Source organism: Salvia miltiorrhiza, chromosome 1, assembly GCF_028751815.1.
Source record: "Salvia miltiorrhiza cultivar Shanhuang (shh) chromosome 1, IMPLAD_Smil_shh, whole genome shotgun sequence".
NCBI classification, from domain to species: domain Eukaryota; kingdom Viridiplantae; phylum Streptophyta; class Magnoliopsida; order Lamiales; family Lamiaceae; genus Salvia; species Salvia miltiorrhiza.
This window is the reverse complement of record NC_080387.1, coordinates 10,388,545-10,405,686: the sequence shown is the minus strand read 5'-3', so window position 1 is coordinate 10,405,686 and position 17,142 is coordinate 10,388,545. Positions and strand designations below refer to the sequence as shown.

The 17,142-nt window shown below is 42.5% G+C and overlaps 1 protein-coding gene and 1 non-coding gene across 2 annotated transcripts; one reads left to right on the top strand and one right to left on the bottom strand.

Moving 5' to 3' along the window:
* Positions 1 to 4,347: 4,347 nt before the first annotated feature.
* LOC131018405 (uncharacterized) lies at positions 4,348 to 4,686 on the bottom strand. The gene has a single exon (XM_057947152.1). The coding sequence runs from the start codon at positions 4,684 to 4,686 to the stop codon at positions 4,348 to 4,350; it is 339 nt and encodes a 112-aa protein (XP_057803135.1).
* An 11,436-nt stretch (positions 4,687 to 16,122) lies between these two features.
* LOC131007344 (small nucleolar RNA R71) lies at positions 16,123 to 16,229 on the top strand. The gene has a single exon (XR_009096048.1). It is a non-coding gene; the product is annotated as a small nucleolar RNA R71 (small nucleolar RNA).
* Positions 16,230 to 17,142: the final 913 nt, after the last annotated feature.

The following is a 17,142-nucleotide window of genomic DNA, read 5'->3' as shown; positions in this document are numbered from 1 at the left end:
TCAGTGAAGAACATGTATTCAGAAATTGTTGGCTCCCGGAGGGTATCTGAACTGGTGTATGGGTGGGGAGGGGGGGAGGAACACACCAGTGGGCTATTTTCAAGGATGAAATCTGAAATCAATTTCTAAACTGAAACTGAAGTGACTTGAAAAGAAAGATCAGTTTAAGAGAGGGTTAAGACTGATACCGATAATGAGTCAGTATGGTAACTTCAGTTTGAGGAACTATTCAACAAACTAAAGTTCAAGTAGGGTTTCAGTCTTATCAGTTTTCAAAATCAGAGTAGCGTTAGAAATCCTATTGATTGTCCTAAGACTGATCAGTTGGATTGATAACATTAATGCAGAAGCGATTTAAGAAATAGCCTTTAGTGAATTAACTTGTCAGTTTTAGGATTTATCATTTAAGTTATCAGTTTCAGTAAAAGTAGAGTTTATCAAAGATAGAAACTGAAATACTTAAAAGCAGCAAATAATTCAAGGATTTTTATGTGGTTCGGAATAACGATTCCTACGTCCACGGTTAGTTGATCACACTGACAATTGATTCAGCTCGTGTTTATGGGTGCACAACAAACCTAGCTCGTTCTTACGGGTGCACAACAAACTTTACAATTGAAATATTCGTTTCAGTGCCAACAACCATTGGACTTATCTTCTCTAGTTTACTGGTGCTAAGTAGACCACACGTCTAGCTTGCGGGTGCTAAACAACCTAGTATTCAAACAATTGTCTCGAATACTTCTCTCAAACTCTCTTTTCTCTCTCTTTGAAAAGGGTTCAAATTTCTAACTAAGATTACAAAAAATAGGCTTTCTATAATCAGTTTCTAGGCTTTAGATAAGGAAATTATATGCCTAGAAGTTCTAAGAGAATGTATGTTATAAGTTAGACTGATAGTTATAGCAACGAGTATTCTCTTCTTCGATTCAAACTTAGAATGCAATGGTGTAGCTCGACTCTTAAGATCGATAGAGTTTCAGCTTTGTGTGTGGAATCAGTAAAGAATGAGGTTGATCCTTGAAATCTATTTATAGGCAGGGTTTGGAGAATAGATCCGTTGGAAGAGGTCCTTCTTCATTTTCTGCCTTTGTGACATAGATTTGAATTTAGCTCAGGCTCTCAGTCTTCGATCTCCTTAAAGTAAAAGTAAGTATCATCCTTGCTTTCATAGGAGATGGTGTTGCAGAATAAAGCAACACAAAATAGGAAACTCTGCACTCTGAAGGACGATTCTACATATCTTCGCATTAAATGTTCCTTGTACTGGCAGTTAGCAGCTTACTTTCGACATGGTTATGATTGAACTTAGCGAAACATTCTTTAACTGAAGAATCTGTCCAGATCAGCAATCAGTCCAAGGTTTCTTCTGATATTCTACTTCAGCATCAGTCAATGCTTCAATTAATGTGGCGTACTACAGTGTTTCCCTAGCACTGGTACTTCAGTGAAAGTCTTTCAGTTGAGTCAACAGTCTTGATTCAATTAGTTTTTAGTGTTTATTACTTCATGATCACTATTTTATTAGCAACAAAAATACCGCAACTACACGGTGTAATCGTAGCACAGAAATAGCAAGCAGAGTATCATATCCACAGAGACTGTAAAATGAAATTACTTTATCTATCTCCTAAACAGACTCTAACAGTATGCAGGTAAAACGAATTTGAAGGTGAATTACGAACTAAGATTAACTAAATAAAAACTAAAGAGCATGTAAACTATGATAATTAACTCAAATATAAGGAAAGCTCTGACCCTAGGGATGTACTTTCACTAATCAACTACATGTATTCAATCTATTGATTCGATTACCAATTTTAATCCAACCCTGATGAAAGATCACTATATTATTCACAAGCGTCTCTAACGACCACCTATAAACGTAGATTAATAAATTCCTTTTCGCATTCAAGACTCCAAGGAATAAATTAACTCCAAATAGCACATAAAGAATAGCTTCCTATAGCTTCACCTATCGCATTCAAGACTCAAGGCTACTACTATAACATGCATTCCTGAATCGACTGAACAATTATCACATTCAAGACTCAAACTGAACAGCTAGACATGTAAATCATTGATCAGATAATTCACAAGAGAATAAGCACCAAGAATCATGAATCATAAGTTGGAAGGCAAATTGATATCAATAAATCAAAAACACATAATTAAATAGTTATGTACAAATCCTAGGTTCAGAATAAAAGAACTAGCTAGACATATTGAAATAAAACATAAACATAATTAAAGAGAAAGCAATTGTAAAAACTGAATTATATAAAAACTGAAGTAGTGACTTGAATCTTCAATCTTGATCCAAACCTTGAAAACTAGAAAGCTATAAAATTCTAACGCTATATAACTAAAAATATGAATGCTTGGGTTCGGGGGTTCGTCTCTAAAAGATCAAAGGAAGGTCTATTTATAAGCTTCAGATTTCCTTCGGATCACCATGAAAGTTGCCATGCAAAGTAGAATTCTAATGGTAATAGAATCGTGTGAATTAAGGCAACTCTCCAGCTAGATGCGCACTCCGAAGAAACTCTCCCACTCGCGCCGACTTCGCAGCTCTCGCGCCAGAGGAATGGATGATTTCCCTGACCTCGCCAGAGAAATGGGTCGCCAGCGGAATGATGATCTCTCTGGCATTCGCCAGAGGAACGGTGAATCCTCTGCTATCGCCAGAGGAATGGGTGATATCTCTGGTACTTCGTCAGCTCTGGTCAGCGGGGAAGCAACTCTTCTGACATTCTCCGCTCTGGCTCTCTTCAGAGGAATGGTGACTCCTCTGAAATTGAGGTCTTGACTTCTCTGGCAATTCCGCACTCGCTTCGATTCCTCTGCACTAGAGACTTGATTCCTCTGACTCCAGTGAAATGGTGATTTCTCTGCTCTGGAGATGTCGGTTCCTCTGGAAAACGCTAGATTCATCCAAATTCATCCAAAGCTGCATTCTTCCATCTCGAGAGCCTAAATCTCCTGCAAAGCATAAAATACACCATAAACGCACCAAATTCCAGAAGATTATCTTTAAACACGCACATTCAAACCCTTAAAAATAGTGTAAATTAAACATAAATCAACTCCCCCACACTTAGTCTTTTGCTTGTCCTCAAGCAAAATCTATATGAATCCTAGGAAGAGATTGATTTCAACAATGTAAATTTCCATCCAATCATTCACAACGTCAATTCAAAACTTTACAATCAACACACATCTCTCAATCATGCAAGTAACTTAAAGTTTAAGCAACAACTCAAGAGTAGTGCAAGTAATTCGATCAGACCCAATTCTCCGCTAGAAGTGAATTCCCTAATGTGATCACCTTTATAATCAATATCACCATTTTTCACACTTTGTGTGCTTGAGATTTCTTCGACAGTTGAGCCATAATTCATGAAATAAAACTATTTGGATGTAATCCAAAGTCTTTTCACGTGGTTTCCCATGCTCATAGTTAAACTAGAGGAGCAGAGACTCAGAGCTATCACGTTTTTAGAACAGGCCAGATGTTTCAGAGCTGGCGATTTTGAAGTTGGCAATTCGTCCAACATTTTTCACAGATAAGATACGATCGTAGGCAATCACAATGACAACACTCCTTCTAGCATCTACCAGACAAATCACGTTTTACTAACTTACAAAAGTGTTGCAACAAAACTCATAATTCTTTGCATAATCAAGAAACATATATCAAAGGTAAAACAAGAATATCCTCCATTCATTCACAAACCCGAAATTCACATCGAAAACCATCTTCTCTTCCACAGATTCATAAAAATTAGCCAGATTCGAGACCAAAAACTAATACATAGAAAAATCAATTTCGTCCAATTTTTGAAAAATATAAGCAACAAAACACCACTCCCCCACACTTAAAGCATGCCATGTCCTCAGGGCATAAAAGAAATACGAAGAGTTGAGAAAACGTCCCTGATTATCGGCAATGAAAAACTGAATCTTCGTGGGTGGCGGTGAAAAGGTTGGTTTGCGACCTTGGGCAGAGTAAAGAGTGGCTGCACTGGACAGAGCAGCGAAGTGAGTGTATCGCTGGCAGAGCAGCGCGGATAAGTATATCGCTGAAAGAGCAGCGCTTAACGGGGCAGCGAAGTGAGTGGCTCCGCTGGACATGTGCAGCGTGGAAAAGTGCAGTGAGGAAAATGGCCGCGCTGGAACATGAAGACCACCAGAAATCTGGCAGAGAACACCTGCCCCCAAACTAAACAAAGAAACAAAACGAAACAAAACGAAACAGAAAGAAAGGAAAACAAAACAAAGAAAAACAATTGGGTTACCTCCCAACAAGTGCTTAATTTAACGTCTAGAGCTCGACGATACCTTAAATCACGGATCAACGAAGTTGACCACTTCCACGCTGCGGTCCAACTCTGCTTTGAAGTATGGTTTGAGGTGATGGCCATTAACAGTGAAAGTAGACCCATTCGACGCAAGCAACTCATAGGTCCCATTCCAATTACTCTTGTGAACCACGTAAGGACCTCTACATCTAGACTGCAGCTTGCCAGGAAAAAGTCGAAGCTTAGAATCATACAAGAGTACCTCATGTCCCGGCTTGAATTCCTTTGTGCGAATGTTCAAATCATGGAACTTCTTCGCCCTTTCCTTGTAGATCCGGGAACTCTCGTAAGCTTCATTCCTCCACTCATCTAACTCCGTCAGCATATCTCGTCTTGTATAACTGACGGAGCTGTCGTTTGAGCTTCGTGCAAATAAATTTATCCTGTGCCCACAACTAGACTAGCTAGCGGTAAGTCCAGAGTCAAATCCACAGGGAACTGAGCAGTAATTTCTCCTGTAAAGGGTGTCACTAGAAAGTTTTGTTTTCTGCAGTGTTCTGACCAAAACGTGGTTATGGGCAGAACGGGTATCCAATCTAAACTGAAACAACAAAAGAGATAAATCAAATAACAAAACAATTCTGACTTGGGTTTGAATCACTAAACATGAATTGACACTCGATCATTGGTGCAAAGATAAATCACTATACTCGCATACCAGTGGTTATGGGCATAAGAATTATTGTGCCCCTATTGTCACTTGTCACGCACACAACAACCCCTCGCCCAATCTATCCTTTCATTTTATGATCCCTTAGAAGGGTCAGCTAATGGAAATCAACTACCCCGGGCAACATCCACGCTCTCTGCGATGGCCTATCGCTAGTTGTGCTTTGCCCAGAATGCTTTAAGAACTAGATAGACCCACTTGACTCTTACACCGATATTTCACAGCAGTCACGGCTCCAACACCAGTTGTACTATTTTGGAGGTCGATGGCAACTCGCCTTATGCCCAAATTATTACTTGTGACCAAAACTCCCTAGTTAACTAGTGATCAATTAATTAACCAAGTTATTAAAGCCTTTTGGAATCAAACCTAGTGTATCGGGAATATGCTCATACAGTTATTATGCCCCAAATTAGACCTCTCGAGTTAAGTGTTCATGCTTAGATTATCTTGCCCAAATCAGAATATAAAACTTAGCCAAACATAAAATAAATAGCAAAGGAAAAAGACATAAAGGAAAACATAAAGTAAAAACTGAAATAGAAACTTACTTGAGGAAAAAGGGTACTTACGGCCAAAAGTGCCGCAGAAAACATAAACAGAAAATTAAACTGCTAGGCCCTTAAGGGGCGACTACTCCTACCTAATTATGGAAAGTAAAACTACAGCAATGGTCTCTGAATTCTCCCCGCTACATCTCTCTCTCTAGCTCTTTTTAATGGTTCACAGCTATGTGGTATTTATAGGCATGAGTTAGGGCTACACAGGCTGGGCCCAAAATGAGTGGGCTGGAATTAGGGCTCCTCCTGCCTACGATTGCATCCTGATCTGAAGGGTGATTTGTGTTTATCCAAACCTCAAGAGATAAGGTTTTGGATATCTTTCCTTATCTACATCCTCTGCACTCTTCTTCTCTGCCCCGTCTGTACCTTCTGCCCACGATCTTCTTCTGATACAACGGGATCCCGCGTGGTACTTATGGGCAAAAGGGTCGGTTTGCCCAACATCCTGCTTCTCGGACTTTTGGTCTCCAAAACAGGTTTCTGAGTGTCCCAAACTCCTCTGCTTCAAACTCATGCGTCTTTCGCGGAATGCAGCAGCATTATGCCTTGAAAGCACCTTCTGCCCAAAGAACGGGCATGCCCTGGAACAACGCCCTCCCAGGCGACAGACTCTAGCAAAACAAAGGAAAAGGACTCTATCTAGACCTAAAACACGCAAGAAAAACGAGCACAAACATGGGCTCATCACACGCACACACTTTAAACACGATTGTCCTCAAGCGTGCACATGCAATTATGCCCAAAAGACAGACACAAACAAAACGGACAAGACTCGACACAAGGGTTAGCACAACCAAAACGCAATACAAAAATGCAAGAGAATATCTAAGCAAAAAAAACATGCAAGCAATAAGAGACAAAAAAAAAAAAACATGCAATGCCATCAATTGAGTCAAGAAGGGGTCTGTGGGCATAAGGATGTTCCTCCCCATCGCTCATTCTCTCAAGTGTTTTTGGAAAGTGTTTACGCTCGTGACATCATGCTAGGTTCTGCCATAGGCTTGCCTATCTTCTATGTCTCCCCCTTTAGTCAAAGTTCTTAGGTGCATCTCATTAGGTCTTTCATGGGTTGTAACGTGGCTTAAGGCATAAGGTGAGAATTTTTGGTACTAGGCTTAGGTCATTCTGAACTTCATTCTGGGCAACAGACTTCCCAGATTTTTAAGATCCCTGCCTATTCTTGCGGGCATAAGCACATACTGACCAAGACATTAACTTTTTTTTTTTTTTCATTTTCTTTTCTTTTCTTTCTCTTTCTATTCTGGACTTTTCTTTACTTTGGGATTAGATGTCCCATTTTGCAATATTTGCACTAGTCCTGCCCATAGCATCCACTACACTATCTTCCCTTCTTTTGCCCTTAAGTTCAGTTTGACCAGGACGGCTCAATTTTGGGTAAATTTTATCAGTGAATTCAAATGAATTATTAAGCTCAAAAGGGTTCACAAGTGATAGATGTAGGGTTGGTCAGTTTGGCTTTGTGGGCTAAAGAAAGAATTGCCTAAATCATTTAACACACCTAGACTATGTACACAGGGTTCGACTAAGAATCAAGGCAAGTTCTAGCATTACCCTAGTCAAGATGTCAATTTTCACACAAGAAAGAAAAAGCTGTTATGGGCATAAGACAGCATATATCAAAGCTCAAAACCTCACATGGTATGCCCACAACCCTATCCATCGTCCTCAACTACACACGGCATGCATTGAAATTCAAATCTCAAACTACTTGCACAACAAACTCAGAATATAATCATGCATATTTGATTGCAAATCGAAAGGCTAACCACAGGACAAAGAAACGACGCTCGGCCCACCCCACACACACACTTTGCCTTGGGCAAAGTAGGTGTGTAGAGGGGGTCGAAAAACAGACTCAAAACGAAAACTAAAAAAAAAACAAAGACCAAGGGAGGGTTATGCCCAGAACCGAGTTTAGGTGGGCACCTAAATCCAGTGCTCGCTAAGTAGGCAAAGAGTGCTTTTCTGATCTCCATCATCATGGCTTCTGTTATGCCCATACGGGCGTCATTACTTGCTCTCAAAGGGGCAGGGCTCTCTGACTTTTCCTTGTTCTTACTTGCTGGGGCAGATGGCTGAAAGATTGTTATGGGCGTAACTTCTACAGAGGTGGTGAATCTAACTCTCTTGCCCTTGATGCGCACGTCCTTCAGGAGAACCATGCTGAAACGCAAACAAAACACATAAAAAACAGATATTCCTCCCACTCACACACTTTGCCTTAGGCAAAGGGTGTTAGAAGGAGGAATACCAACAACAAACGAAAACAAAAAGGGTGACCCTCCCCACACACACACTTTGCTTTGGGCAAAGTGGGTGCGTAGAGGAGGTCGAAGAAAAGACACTACGAAAATAAAAACTAAAATAAGAAAGAAAATAGAGACGAAACGAACTCAAAACAAAACAAAACAAACCATAGGAGGGTTATGCCCAAGAGGGGGTTTCAAGGGTCTCTCCATTACCACATCTTTCACGGCTGGATTGAGCTTTCGTTCACGAACTGGAACGTCATCCTCCTCCATGAGAATATTATGCATGCACACAGTCTGGCTTATGCCCTTGATGTCCGCTAGGGTCCAACCGATTGCCTCCTCATATGTGCCCAAAATCTCTCGGACTTGCTCCTCCTCTGTTGGGCTTAACTCCAAACTGATGATCTGGGGCAAAGTCTCATTCTCGCCCAGACAGATGTACTTCAGGTGCTTGGGCAGATTCTTCAATTCGAGCTTGGGTGCTTTCTCGGGTGATGACGCCAACTTGTCCTCTGGTCCGATGGTGGGAATATTAAGGGCTTCTGTGTATCCCACTTCCTCCTTGAGGGTATCCATCATTTCAGCAGCTTCCTCCATATCCTCGTCTTGGGCATAGTCCTCTATCAGGCTTTCTTGGGTCATAACATCCATTTGGTCGAGAAGTGCTTTCTGGGGCAGGATATCTTCCCCATCCATCAGCATCACAGCATTCACCTCCTTAACCCCCATCTGGGCAAGAAGCTTGCCCTGCTTCTTTTCAATCCGAGCGATCGTTTGGGCAAGATGGGATAACTGGGCATTGATATTCTGCATTCCTCCCCTTGTCTCCATCATGAACTTTTCGGTTTCTTGCTGGAATGTCATGTTTTCTTGTGCCATCATGTGCACAAGTTCTGCCAAGGAAGCTCCTCTTGCCTGTGAAGGCTGTTGTGGGCTTTGCTGCATCATGTGCACAAGTTCTGCCAAGGAAGCTCCTCTTGCCTGTGAAGGCTATTGTGGGCTTTGCTGTCTGTAGGGCTCAAAAGGTTTCTGGTTCTGCCCTCCATTGTTTCCTCCTGATTGTTGTCCAATAGCATTAAGCTCTTCATCTTCGAAAAGTTGTGGACATTCATCAGTTGCATGTGAAGTCGCCATGCAAAGCTGGCATGCCTTCACAGATTTTCGAATGTTGGGAATTCCCTGATTGGGTGCTCCTTGGTTCGTCATAAACTTCTCGAACATGTTGCACAGCTTGTCCAATTTATCGTCTTGAGCAGAGGTGGCTGGTGTCAGAGGAGTCCTGACTATAGTTCCTTCCTCATCTCTCGATTCCTCTGCCATGTCGGCTATGAGCTTGAAAGCTTCCGCTGCTGATTTGTTTAAAATTGATCCTCCATATGCAGCGTGTAACCATTGCCTATCTTGCCTCTGGAGTCCTCCCACGAAATACCGAATAAGATCATGATCCGGTATCTGGTGTTGTGGGCATTTGGCCAGCATCTGCTTGAACCTTCCCCAGTACTCATATAAGACTTCTGCTGATCCCATCTTTATATTGCTTATTCGAGTTCTCAAATTCTGAATCCGGGCAGCTGGAAAGTATCGCTCCAAAAACTTGCTCTGTAGCTCCTGCCATGTTCGAATGCTTCCTTCGGGTAGATCATACAACCATTCCCTCGCTCCTTCTAACAGAGAGAACGGAAAAGTAAGGAGTCGGATGTATTCACCAAGTGCTGGGCTGGCGGTGCGCACTGTTCCACATGCCATCTCAAAATCTTGTAAATGCCTTTGAGGGTCCTCTCCAGGCATATCACTGTATTTGGGCAAAATCTGGATAAGCGTATGCTTCAACTCCCAATTTCCAGTGATCTCCGGCAGTACTATGGCTGAGGGCCGGAGGTTCAGGTTGCTTGGAAACATCATGTCTCGGAGTGTTTTGTTTGCATTGGCATTCTGCCCCTCTGGATTATCCGCCATCTCTCCCTCTGCTACTCTCTGCCTCTCTCGGGTTTGTAACTGTCTCTCTCTGGCTTGTGCCTCTTGCTCTGCCCTGCGTCTAGCAGCGTTGTTCTGTCGAGCAAGTCTCTCAACCTCCTCGTTAAACAAGAGATCTTCGTTACCTGCACTCCTGGTACGACGCATGCAAAAACGTGAAGGCAAAACTCACTAAAAAAAATTACTAGCGCTCTCAGTTCCCCGGCAACGGCGCCAATTTGACGGAGCTGTCGTTTGAGCTTCGTGCAAATAAATTTATCCTGTGCCCACAACTAGACTAGCTAGCGGTAAGTCTAGAGTCAAATCCACAGGGAACTGAGCAGTAATTTCTCCTGTAAAGGGTGTCACTAGAAAGTTTTGTTTTCTGCAGTGTTCTGACCAAAACGTGGTTATGGGCAGAACGGGTATCCAATCTAAACTGAAACAACAAAAGAGATAAATCAAATAACAAAACAATTCTGACTTGGGTTTGAATCACTAAACATGAATTGACACTCGATCATTGGTGCAAAGATAAATCACTATACTCGCATACCAGTGGTTATGGGCATAAGAATTATTGTGCCCCTATTGTCACTTGTCACGCACACAACAACCCCTCGCCCAATCTATCCTTTCATTTTATGATCCCTTAGAAGGGTCAGCTAATGGAAATCAACTACCCCGGGCAACATCCACGCTCTCTGCGATGGCCTATCGCTAGTTGTGCTTTGCCCAGAATGCTTTAAGAACTAGATAGACCCACTTGACTCTTACACCGATATTTCACAGCAGTCACGGCTCCAACACCAGTTGTACTATTTTGGAGGTCGATGGCAACTCGCCTTATGCCCAAATTATTACTTGTGACCAAAACTCCCTAGTTAACTAGTGATCAATTAATTAACCAAGTTATTAAAGCCTTTTGGAATCAAACCTAGTGTATCGGGAATATGCTCATACAGTTATTATGCTCCAAATTAGACCTCTCGAGTTAAGTGTTCATGCTTAGATTATCTTGCCCAAATCAGAATATAAAACTTAGCCAAACATAAAATAAATAGCAAAGGCAAAAGACATAAAGGAAAACATAAAGTAAAAACTGAAATAGAAACTTACTTGAGGAAAAAGGGTACTTACGGCCAAAAGTGCCGCAGAAAACATAAACAGAAAATTAAACTGCTAGGCCCTTAAGGGGCGACTACTCCTACCTAATTATGGAAAGTAAAACTACAGCAATGGTCTCTGAATTCTCCCCGCTACATCTCTCTCTCTTTAGCTCTTTTTAATGGTTCACAGCTATGTGGTATTTATAGGCATGAGTTAGGGCTACACAGGCTGGGCCCAAAATGAGTGGGCTGGAATTAGGGCTCCTCCTGCCTACGATTGCATCCTGATCTGAAGGGTGATTTGTGTTTATCCAAACCTCAAGAGATAAGGTTTTGGATATCTTTCCTTATCTACATCCTCTGCACTCTTCTTCTCTGCCCCGTCTGTACCTTCTGCCCACGATCTTCTTCTGATACAACGGGATCCCGCGTGGTACTTATGGGCAAAAGGGTCGGTTTGCCCAACATCCTGCTTCTCGGACTTTTGGTCTCCAAAACAGGTTTCTGAGTGTCCCAAACTCCTCTGCTTCAAACTCATGCGTCTTTCGCGGAATGCAGCAGCATTATGCCTTGAAAGCACCTTCTGCCCAAAGAACGGGCATGCCCTGGAACAACGCCCTCCCAGGCGACAGACTCTAGCAAAACAAAGGAAAAGGACTCTATCTAGACCTAAAACACGCAAGAAAAACGAGCACAAACATGGGCTCATCAATGACCGGCCTCCTTGAACTCCAAATTGATTCTCCTCGTCGCCCAATATGCCTTGTGCTCTATCTCAACAGGTAAATGACATGACTTGCCAAAGATAAGTTGGTAGGGAGACATACCAATCGGAGTTTTGTAGGCAGTGCGATATGCCCAAAGAGCATCATCTAAGTGCTTCGCCCAATCCTTCTTGTTGGCGATGCTCTTCTCCAGAATTTGCTTGATCTCTCGATTCGCCAACTCTGCTTGTCCATTAGCTTGAGGATGATATGGAGTCGTCACCTTGTGCTTTACTCCATATTTCGCCAACACACTTGCTAGTAACTTGTTGTTGAAGTGCGACCCCCCATCGCTAAGCAACGCTCTCGGTGCTCCGAACCGAGTCAAAATATTCTTTTGCAAGAATTTAATGACTACCTTGGAATCATTGGTGGTAGTTGGGATCGCCTCCACCCATCGAGACACATACTCCACAGCAAGCAATATGTAGGAAAAACCGCAAGAAGCAGGGAAAGGGCCCATGAAGTCAATTCCCCAAACATCAAACAGCTCCACCTCAACAATGATAATCTGCGGCATCTCATCCTTCTTGGTGATATTGCCCATGCGTTGACATCGATCACAAGACTTTACAAAAGCATGGCAATCTGCAAAAATTGAAGGCCAATAGAATCCACTATGATTTACCTTCATGGCAGTGCGGTTGGCAGCAAAGTGGCCTCCACTAGGTGAGCTATGGCACTCTTCAATGATCTTTGGCCATTCATGCTCTCTAACGCATCGCCGAATAAAGCCATCGGCGCACCTCCGGTATAGGTAAGGATCCTCCCAATAATAAAACTTGACATCATGGAGGAACTTCTTCTTTTGATAGTGCGACAACCCCTCGGGAAGAGCTCCAATAACCAAGTAATTACTATACTTTGCATACCAAGGATCCTTAAATAGCATCGCCCAAATCTGCTCATCTGGGAAAGACTCATTGATGGCCATCTTCGGATCATCTCCTTCGATCGGATTCTCCAATCTAGACAAGTGGTCGGCTACCACATTCTCACACCCCTTTCGATCACGAATCTCCATATCAAATTCTTGAAGCAACAAGATCCATCGAATCAATCGGGGCTTGGAGTCCTTCTTTGTGAACAAGTAGCGGATGGCGGCATGATCAGTGTAGACAATTGAATGAGTTCCAATCAAATAAGAACGGAACTTATCAAATGCATACACCACAGCTAGCAGCTCCTTCTCCGTGGTTGTGTAATTCCTCTGAGCAGAATCCAAAGTTTTACTAGTGTAGTAAATTACCTTGAATAACTTATCTCTCTTTTGCCCCAACACAGCTCCCACGGCCCAATCGCTAGCATCGCACATCAACTCAAATGGAGCACTCCAATCCGGCGTGATCAACACTGGCGTAGAGATCAGCGCAGCTTTCAACTTCTCAAAAGAAGCGCGGCATTCATCGGTGAAGTCAAACTTCACATCCTTCTCTAGTAAAGCACAGAGTGGCTTGGACAGTTTGGAGAAGTCTTTGATGAAGCGCCTATAAAATCCTGCATGCCCAAGAAAGCTTCGCACTGATTTCACAGAAGTAGACGGCGGCAACTTTTCAATGGCCACGATCTTAGCACGATCCACCTCCAATCCTTGGGCAGAGACCCTATGCCCCAAAACAATGCCCTCACGAACCATGAAGTGGCACTTCTCCCAATTTAGCACGAGTGCTGTCTCCTCACAACGCTGCAACACTTGAGCAAGATTGTCCAAGCAATTATCAAAGGAGGATCCAAAGACAGAGAAATCGTCCATAAATACCTCCATGATATTTTCAATCAATCCATGGAAAATCGCCATCATGCAGCGCTGGAAAATGGCAGGAGCATTGCAAAGACCAAAAGAGATTCTCCTAAAAGCAAAAATGCCATAGGGACAAGTAAACGCGGTCTTATGCTGATCCTCTGGGGCTATCATAATTTGATTGTAGCCCGAGTACCTATCCAGAAAACAGTAATACTCGTATCCTGCCAATCGGTCAAGCATCTGATCAATAAACGGCAAAGGAAAGTGATCCTTACGTGTGGCTACATTCAAAGCTCGGTAATCAATGCACACGCGCCATCCTGTGACCAGCCTCATTGCTATGAGCTCCTTTCTCTCATCCTTAATCACAGTCATGCCTCCCTTCTTAGAGACAACTTGCGTCGGGCTCACCCACTCGCTATCAGAGATGGCATAAATAATGCCGGCATCCAACCACTTGAGCACCTCCTTCCTCACAACTTCTTGCATCGCCGGATTTAGTCGTCGCTGGGGCTGCACCTTTGGCTTGTATTCTTGCTCCAATAGAATACGATGCATGCAAATAGAAGGACTAATTCCTCTGATGTCAGAAATAGACCATCCTATAGCTGACTTGTATTTCCTTAAAACTCGCATCAACTTCTCCAACTCCAACGGAGATAGATAGGCAGATACAATAACCGAAAAAGTTTCATTCTCACCCAAGAATTGGTATCTCAAGTGCTCGGGAAGCGGTTTCAGCTCAAGTTTGGGTGCGGATGCTGCTCTGGTTGATTCCGCTGGCGTAGGTGATTTCTCTGGCATGGCTGACTCCTCTGGCTTGGGGAATTCTTTTTCCACCGACTTCCTTCCCCCATCAACAGGTTTGTGAATATCCATGTAAGGCACAGGATCGATGGGATGTTTCTCTACAGCCTCCAGCTCAGCAATTTACTCCAAAATCTCATCACATGCATCATCAAGCTCAGAGTATGGATATAAGGACCGTGTGATGCACTCCTCCAAGGGATCGTCTACAGCTGCAGGAAAATCTACCACAGATTCAATCATGTTGCACTCATCCGGCTGCGGCTCCGCTGGTTTTCTCATAGCGTCATAGATAGATAAAGTCAATTTTTCATCATTGGAGTATTCTTGTCTTCCGGCATGTCTAAGACAACAAAATCTGCAGGGAAAATAAACTGCTCCACCTGCACTAGAACATCCTCCACCACTCCATTGGGATATGTGATGGAACGATCTGCCATTTGCAATGCAATTGAGGTAGGTTTGATATCTCCAATCTCCAACCGGTTGAAAATAGAGAGAGGCATCAAATTGATGCTTGCCCCTAAGTCACAAAGAACGCGGGAGAAGTTCTGCCCTCCAATCACACAAGCTATTGTAAAGCTGCCGGGGTCCTTTTGCTTCAATGGTAGTTTCCTTTGTAGCACTGCACTGCATTCCTTGGAAAGATTGATCGTCTCATATTTCCCCAACTTCCGCTTGTTGGAGACTGCATCCTTGAGGAACTTGGCATAGCCTGGCATATCTCTCAAAGCATCAAGTAAAGGAATGTTGATGTGAAGCTTTGAAAACATCTCCATGAACTTGGCTAATTTCTGATCCATCTTCGGCTTTGCCAGGCTATTCGGGAAGGGTGCTACAGGTTTATACTCTGGCCTGGGAAACGTAGGGGTAAGATTAGGCTTCTTAGCATCAGAGCTTTTCGACGATGCCTTAGAAGTTGACGATGACTCGCGCACAATCGTCTCCAAGTCATCCTCCTCAACAATCTCGACATTTGTCTCCTTTCCATTCTTGCCGTCCCGCTGCTCTGCAGAGGAATGGTGATTCCTCTGCTCTGGCTGATTCCTCTGCTCTGGCCGATCCCTCTGCTCTGGTTGATCCTGCTGCTCCGGATGATTCTGATACTGGGTCCCGCTTCTCAAGTGAATTGCATTACACTGATTTTTGGGATTAATTTCAGTGTTGCTGGGAAAGTGGCCCGGCTTGTGCTGTGCAGCTGCTTGGTTAGCCATTTGACCAACTTGATTCTCTAACATCTGCACCTGTTTAGAAAGTGCTGACACATTTTGCTCCATGCTGAACATTTTGGTTCCCAAGTTTGCCGAGTTTGTCTCCATCCCGGTGACCTTCACCAATACTTGCTTCATCATTTCCTCCATTGAATCTTTCTTTGGCTCATTGATGACTCCCCCACTAGAAACAGAAAATCCAGGTGGAGGTTGCAAAGCATTGTTGGGATTTGAATAGGAAAAATTTGGATGATTCCTATTATTTGGATGATACGGTGGATTTCCGCCCTGATGTCCTTGATAGTTTGGTCTATTGAATTGGTACTGCCGCTGGACATAATTAGCATCTTCAAACTGCGACACATCAGGTAAACTCGGCTGCTGAGGAATTTTAGCTAGCAGTGCCTTTCTCTCCAACTCATACTGCTTTTGAAGAGCTTCATATTTCTCCTTAAAATCATCTCTCTCCTCATTCACAGCTGCAATTCTTCTCGTGGAATTTCTGTCATTCGGCCATTGATAACTGTTGGAGGCCATCTCTTCTATCACACGATAAGCCTCCTTTGTATTTCTATGGAGAAGACATCCACCTGCAGTAGCATCCACCATACTTTTTGTCAGACCAGTCAAGCCATTATAAAAGTGAATGATTTGCTGAACTTCCGTGAAACCATGTTGTAGACAATTCCTGAGCAATTCACGAAATCTTTCCCAGGCATCATGAATGGTCTCATCTCCTAGCTGGGAAAAGTGAGAAATCTCTGCAATGATTTTCTGAGCTTTAGAGGCAGGAAAGTATTTTGCTAGGAAAGCTCTACACAAATCCTCCCATCCAGTAATTGTTGGATTTGTATACTGAAAGCAAGAACGTTTTATGCTTGTATACAATGTTTCCTAAGTTCACTATCTAATCTCCTATCTGATTGTGTTCATGATTGCATATGTATGTTCTTTATCTCTATATAAGTAGATTATATGGTGTGTTGTAGATCACAGAAGACCATATAATTGGAATAACCTTAAGAGATATAATATGATCACAGCCGAAATAACTTTAGGACAAGTTATTGGTTTAGGCTGCAGTATAGATGGAAGTAGTTTGTCTTGGCTACTTGTCTATACTGGTACGTCATTACGTATTGATAGGACCACAGTTTGAGATGTATTCTTCTATCTGACTTAAGTGAAGAATCAAGATCTCGGTGACTTATAAATCTTAATACTAATAAGTATTCAGATATATATGTTAACTCGTATATCACTTTGACTTACTATGGGTGAAAGTTATATACTAACTCGAGTACTCTGTATCTTGGGTGATAGCGGTTAATATATGATATTTGATTATCTGTATTAGTACCCGTATCCGGTATAGGATAATGACATCCCCTTAAGGAGCTCAATAAGGTTTATTACGCTAAACCCTGCAGGTTGATTAAGTTCAGGCGTAATAATAAAGTTTGAGTGGTACTGCTTAAGGAATTATTAAGAGATTAATTAATTTAAGCTGTCAGAGCTCTAATTAATTAATGGATGTCGGATATTTTAAATACGGAGATTTAATAAGTCTAAATACAAGCCCCGACTCATCACCGGCAATAAAGGGGTAAGTCAGTATCGGTTCTCTAGTGGAATGAACTGATATTTATAAATTAATTATGGTCTGGGCTGACCATAGATAAATTAA

Excerpts from the sequence above, each read along its gene's own strand:
- LOC131018405 (XM_057947152.1), bottom strand. The coding sequence starts at position 4,686 with ATGCTGACGGAGTTAGATGAGTGGAGGAATGAAGCTTACGAGAGTTCC.